The sequence below is a fragment of the Nelumbo nucifera genome, chromosome 5 (assembly GCF_055504915.1).
Source record: "Nelumbo nucifera cultivar China Antique chromosome 5, China Antique-T2T, whole genome shotgun sequence".
NCBI lineage: Eukaryota > Viridiplantae > Streptophyta > Magnoliopsida > Proteales > Nelumbonaceae > Nelumbo > Nelumbo nucifera.
Genome location: NC_142653.1, coordinates 7,405,232 through 7,412,496, shown reverse-complemented (window position 1 = coordinate 7,412,496; position 7,265 = coordinate 7,405,232). Strand labels below are relative to the sequence as shown.

Sequence of the window (7,265 nt, the reverse complement as noted above, 5' to 3'; positions counted from 1 at the left end):
AAAAAAAAAAAAAGAAATGGTTAATTCGTAGTATGACACTGACTCACGCCTCTCAATTCGTCGCCATACGACAGATCAGAACTGCTCAGCTCACATTGAGGCTCCCAAGTCATAATTTGTTCTTTCTCTAATCTCAAATGGAATAAAAATTTGCTGGGAAACTTGTGGTTAAGAAAATAGGAGTGGATTTTCCTGAAATTTGGGGAAAAAGATATTTGTGGCCTAATTTTTACAGGTCAGTGATTCTGATCAGTCACGTGGACTTCCAATTGGCACGACCTCAACCACACGTGCTCACACTCAGCACTGAAGCACTGAATCCTCCTTGACGCTCGCTTATTAGGACCTTCTCGAAGAGTCGTAGTCATACAGATACAGGGTCCCGTTCAAGGTTCAACAGAGCTCTTACTGAGGCTGCCTCTCGCCCCAAAATCACCATTTCTTTTTTTTATTAAAACGGAAAAGCATGAGAAACACTCTATTAGAAGCCCTCAATGTCAGGGTCGTCGGTACCGGCGACAAGACCCTCGTCCTCGCCCACGGCTTTGGCACCGATCAATCAGCTTGGCAGCGCATCCTACCCTACTTTTCCCAGCACAACCGCGTCGTACTCTATGACCTTGTATGCGCCGGCAGTGTTAATCCTGATTACTTCGACTTCCGACGATACACCACTCTCGACGCCTATGTCGACGATCTACTTCACATCCTCGATGCCCTCCGCGTTGACAAATGCGCCTACGTCGGCCACTCTGTTTCTGCCATGATCGGAATCTTAGCCTCTATTCGCCGACCCGATCTCTTCACCAAACTCGTCCTTATCGGTGCCTCGCCTAGGTAATTAAGAATTAATTTGAGACAAAATAAATGCTAAATTCTATAAGCATGAAAATAATCCAGGTGGCTTTCTTATTTACTTGACAGGTTCTTAAATGACGCAGATTATCACGGTGGATTCGAGCAGGGAGAGATCGAGAAGGTATTCTCGGCAATGGAGGCTAATTACGAGGCATGGGTTAATGGGTTCGCGCCGTTAGCAGTGGGAGCGGACGTGCCGGATGCCGTTAGAGAATTCAGCCGGACCTTATTCAACATGAGGCCCGACATATCGCTTTTCGTGTGCCGAACCGTGTTCAATAGCGATTTGAGGGGGATTTTGGGTCTGGTGAAGGTGCCTTGTTGTATAATTCAGACGGCCAAAGATGTCTCAGTGCCGATATCGGTGGCGAATTACCTTAAGAACCATCTGGGTGGCCGGAATACGGTGGAGATATTAGACACTGAAGGACATTTACCGCACCTGAGTGCGCCGGGTTTACTAGCTTCCCGTCTACGGCGAGCTCTACAGCGGTGACTCGAATAGTGCGGTCCGCAATTCCGTGAATCAGATGTGCGTCAGACAACGAATAGGGCTAGCGATCTAACGATGTTGACACCTGGCTAATAGGTTGCGGTAAATGGCCCTTTGCTTTTTTTTTCAAGGTTTTAAGTTTGTTGCTACTTTGCTTTGAGATACTCACCCAACGCCATAGGCCCATAGTCCCATATACGATCTCTCTCTCGTAACTCGTAAGAAAGGATAAGATTCCGCACGTGGAAATCACGTGATGCAGGATTTTTGTCTTGTGGTATGATTTCCTTCTCTTTCCGACTCTCTTGTGATCGTACGTGTGGAGGGGGTTGTTACGGTGCTTTTATAATATACGGCGGGGATGTACTGTAGAACGTTGTGGAGCGCCCTTATTTATTCTGTGGCAATAGTCGTTGCACATGGATCATATCTCAGATTGCAAAAAGGAAAAAGAAAAAAATCTTGAGATGTGATACAACAAGATGCACAATGAATAATCGTTACGGCCTTACGGTCCATACCCATATAATGGTTGTGAGAACAAGAAACTCGATTATGATAATGGGCCGGTTGTTATTGACCTGTAGCCTGTAGCTTAAATAAAAGAGATCCCTTAGTGGACCACTGAATGGTGATAGTCCGTGATTCCTTGTGTATGCGGACGCTAGCCAGTAGCCAAGCATAAGTCCTAGCTCTAGTCATTTCCGAATTTACGATAATAAGACAACAGCTGTGGATAGATGAATCCAACAGAAACAACAGATCGCCTAGCCATGAATAGATGAATCCGATCCCCACTCTCTCACGCTTAAAACACGTGATTCTTTATAAGAATTGGGTTAATTTTGGCTGTTGGGGCCAATATCTTAACAGTTTTTAGGCTGGGAATGTTTTGAGCAGTTCATTTATTTATGCTCATGTTTTGGTTTTTAATAAAAATAAATTAATATATAATTATTAATTTATCCATTCTTATGATAATGTGGTATTTCCAGAAATTCTCTCAATAGTATAGGCTGTTAGCCCCCATTTAGAAATGATGCAAATAAGTGTGAATGTAAATATGTAGAGTGTAAAACGGTCTATATAAATTGTAAAATTGGATTAATTTTGCACTAACAAATTTATCTTTTTACCAAACAGACTTTTAGCTGTAATGAATGCGCATGTCTTTTTTTTATCAAAAGCCCACTTGAATTCAAATTTACTTCTTTTTCATTGATGTACTTTTACATCCTATTATCAATGTAAATATGCATTGTAAAATGTGTTTTCTATCATTTGTCAATGCATAGATGTAATATTGCCAAACACAAGCAAAAGTGAATCAGAGTGCAAATTTACCTTGAACCGGGATTTGCACTCCATTTGCTTCGTTTCCAAACGCAGCCTAATGGTACTATCATCAGGTGGAAATGGAATCACGTGTTAAAGAAGGTTCAAGTTAGAAAAACATCTAGTGCAGCAAAGAAACAACACTGATATAAGCTCATAAATCATAGTTCTTTTAAAACGATGGATGGTGTTTTCATCCCACCATCGTCTTAATTATAATGTGTCGGCCTGAATCCTGGTTTGTTATCTTGTTCTCTTTAGTGTGATGTTGTCTAAATCAAGCTAGAGTTGAGGTGGATGCACAACAAATAATTTTCTCAACTTGGATGAGCTGAGGTAGAAGGACGAGATAGTGCATCCAACAAAACCTGCAACCAAAGCGGTGTTAGGGGTCTTGAGAATAAAGTCCCAGGAGAAGGTATTCCAATGCTCAAGTCAGTAAGAAATGATGAGAATGATGAGGCCGAGTTGTTGAAGACAAACTTGTCCTGTCCAAAGAGGAAAGTATGAGAGCAAAAGGCTAGAGAGTGGAATGAATTAAAGAGATTAGAGATTGTACCTTAAGGGAAAATGCCTTTAAATAGTCGAGTGTTGTGATGCATTTAAACACATCCCTTGCAAAGCTTAAGGGAAGAGACTGCTCACCTGAGGCCATTGTATAGCTCCGTTTTCTCTGACAAAGATGTTTATCGGTCAGATAAATCACGCTTCCTCCGAGGTTCTCGCTTGTTGAATCGTCCCGACCACGGTGCATGATGTGCTAGTCCGCTAATGTGACTCAAAGAGGTCAGGTGGACCTAGGACATAGCAGCATCCACGTGGAACTTCGACCTGCTCACTTCGCCTACGACGGCCTTAATTATACGGTATCGGCCTGAATCCTGTTCTCTTTAATTCTATATCCATTATTAAATTATGTGCACTTAATTAAATTATTTAATTTCTTATCACTTTCATCCAAATTTTTTTCAGTTAATCGTCTTTGATTAAGCATGCAAAATATCCATGACCATGAGAATTTGGAAAAAATATTTTTATGGTCGATTCCAATCGATACAACCCTTCTCCTTTATCAAAACTTTGGACCAGAAGTGTAAGGCGAACTCAGACTCTATGAAAAAATTAGGTAAATTTAAAACTAAATTCCATCTCCACCTATATGATCCAAAACCAGTCCATACATTCAAAAAATAATAATTTGGAGTTCTAAATTGAAACTTTTTAGTTGATATTTGATAAAAGGAACCTGACGCAACCTATTGGCATGCATATCCAGTCCACTATTATGGTGCAGCATAATAGCACCATCCAGTCATCCACGTTCCATTTCCCTTTATTCAGAAAAGCAACTATGACACAAAACTGTAGTGGAACGGAATCAAGTACGCTTTTCCGTGGAAGAATTATAAATATTAATTGCAGCTAGTTCGTAGAATTATATGTATGGTTATACATGGCTAACAAATTCGGCACGGCTTTTAATTCAAGTTTGATCTATTACCTTTAAAAAAGAAAAATTAGAAAGTTAATTATTTATTAAATTTTACATATATAAATATAAAATATTATATATAATATCTAAGGCTTTTAAAATCAAATCGGACAACGAACCGATCAGTGTCTGGTTCTCAGGTCGAACGGTTCAACCGTTTGAACCGAATGGATGGTTTGTTCTGATCAAAAAAATTACAAAAACGACCAAACTGTTGAATAGTTTGAACAATTTGAATGTCCAAGTCAGCGGTTTGCTGACCAAATCAATGGTGTTTGGCAAAATAATAGTCAGGTCCGACCGTCTGATTCAGTCCGATTTTGAAAACCATGATAATATCTATTTATATGCATTATCATTGAACTTGATTTCTATCAGGCCAGATGGAGTCAAATTCACATTCAATATGATAAGTAAGTGTTTGGCATCAGAAAACGATGCTTATTTTTTGTTTGGAAACGGTGTTGCCACATAGGCTATTTTCTAGGAAAACACAGTAGGTTTTGTTTGGTACCAGTGATGTAGAATTGTTTTCATCATTGGTTTATATTATCCAACGTCCAAGATTATGCCACATTAATACCACATCATTGCACTACTAGAAGCAATGGGTTGTTTTATATAAAGCATTTTGATACATTTCTAGTGTTTTATATTCATCATATTAAACAAAATTAAGTGGGAAAATAAAAGTTACTTTTATTAATAACCAAAATAAAAACAGAAAATGCAAAATAATTTTTCCATCCAAATGGTGTGCAAGTGGTTCAACTATCCATATAAAATGGATCAACACATGATGTTATAATTAAATAATAAAATACATAAAGCTCTAGAAAATATAGAATTTGTAGATAAATTTGGACACATTTTATAATAAGGTAAAATACAAAAACCTCCCCTCAAGTTTCTGACAATAATAAAAATCTCCCCTCTAGTTTACCTTTAGCAAAATCTTCACTTCTACTTTCAAAAAAAGCGACAAAAACCTCCCTTCTTTTAATGAACCTGACAGAAACCATGGAAAACTACATTTTTATCCTCATACCGCACCCAAGCAATTTGCAAAATATCAATTTTACCCTTACTTGAAAAACTCAATATCCTCTCTTGAGAAAAACAGTCGAACCCTAACCCTAACTGTTGCAAGCAAACAGTGCTTGGAATATTCCACTTCCTAGAATATTTCGGCGACGATTCTTCACCGAACGACGGATGGTTTCATCTTGTTGGCCGATTTCTTCACCAGAGTTCGTTTTCTTCACGAGAGTTCGTTTTCTTCACCAGATGACATCTGTGGCTTTCCAAACATTTTGGCGATTATTCTTCATCGGACGACATATGTGTTTTTCCATAACAGGATCATTTTTTGAATCTGTGCAGCATGTGTTTGTTCAGGTGTTCCATAATAGGTTTTGTACATGGATTTCCGTTTGTTCTTGCAAATAATAGGGTCAGGTCCAACTACTTTACCATATGATGTAAATGAGATATGTCGGGTGTTGAGTGAAAATCTAGGGATTTCTGCTCACAGGTTCTTTCTCTGGGCCCGAGAGTTGTCGGGTTTTAGTCATAGCAGGGAAAACTACCATATTCTAGTAGATATCCTTGGTTGCAACAAAGCAATCCCCTCTGATATATGGGATTTTCTTTCTGAGATGAAAGATAGTGGGGATTATGAAATCGGGCATTTTGGTTAATAAAAATTAATTCTATGGCCAACAGAGCACAATCTTTGCTTAGTATTCAAAATCAGCTATAATGGATTTTCATTCCCAAGGGAGGAAATGGGAATGACCCATTCCGATTCTAAACCCCATTTTTAGGAACCAAACGGATCTTTAATTCTTAACTTTCAATTACATTTGGATTGAAGACCTCATTGCTTATATGAATTCTTAGGATCCGAACATGGAGTTAATTGAGCAGCTGGCATATTTTTTTAATAAATAAAAATAATTTATTAAAGAGAAAAAGAGAACGATTACAATAGAGTCCTAGAGGGAGGGACTTGGAAGTCTGGAACATAAGCTACATAAAACAACTCAAAATAAGGACTGAAATCAACGAATAAACGTGAGACGAGCTTATTAGAACAACGCAAAAACAAAGGTGTTGAAAAAACTGAAAAACAACGATAACAATTCTGTTTCTCTGAGCAATTAATCTAGCTCCCAAACACAAAGCCCTTGCATCTGGGCACACCAAACTCAGGAGAAACAACCTCTATCCAAGTGTGAAGCTATCTCAACACCTGACCTCTCCCTCCCCTACCTCTACCTCTAGTTTCCTTTGCCTTTTTCAAATCCACCCTCTTTGAGACGTCCACTTAAAAATCTATCGATATCCTCAGTTTTCTGCTACTAGGGGGTCCCAAATTTGAGCTCATCGTCCACTACTTCTGCAAGAGAAAAAATTGCTCTCTAACTCCTCTTCTCAAAGACTGTTCTCTCTCTCTCTCTCTCTCTCTCTCTCTCTCTCAAGATTGAGCTAATTAAGAAACCAAGAATAGAGATATGGAAGATAGGATTGTGTGATCGAACCAAGAACAGAGATGAAACGATTTTACATTTTCCCCATGCTGCTGACCGAGAAATCCTTCTTCTAGGTTCACTATTTTCTTCCTGGTTCGTTCTCCAGTTGCCTTCTTCCTTTGTTCATTCCTCACCCATTCTTCAAGATAATAAGAAAATGCAAAGGGTATTTTAGTAATCAGATGTACACAATAACTTGTACAGGGTTAAAATGGGTATTTAAAAAAATAGCATCGATTTAACGATTTTCCTTAGGTTTATTAACGGAATGGAGGTTTTTGTCGCTTTTTTTTTTAAGTAAAAGGGAGGATTTTGCTGAAGGTAAACTAGAGGGGAGGTTTTCATTATTGTTAGAAACTTGAGGGTGGCTTTTGTATTTTACCCTTTATAATATTATATATTTATCATATAAAAACAAGTGTGATAAATGATAATTATTTTCATTAATGATGAAATTGGGATAAAAATCGGAAAAAAAAAGAGCATTAACGTTTAATACATGACCCCACTACCCATGTCAAATGGTTCAATGATTTAATTAGCTAGATCACCG

General features: G+C 38.4%; 1 protein-coding gene across 1 annotated transcript; it reads left to right on the top strand.

Annotated features, from left to right (window-relative positions):
- The first annotated feature begins 358 nt into the window (after positions 1-358).
- On the top strand, positions 359-1,612 carry LOC104608238 (putative strigolactone esterase DAD2). Its single transcript, XM_010274176.3, has 2 exons — positions 359-837; positions 925-1,612. The coding sequence occupies exons 1-2, from the start codon at positions 467-469 to the stop codon at positions 1,352-1,354; spliced, it is 801 nt and encodes a 266-aa protein (XP_010272478.1). The 5' UTR covers positions 359-466; the 3' UTR covers positions 1,355-1,612.
- Positions 1,613-7,265: the final 5,653 nt, after the last annotated feature.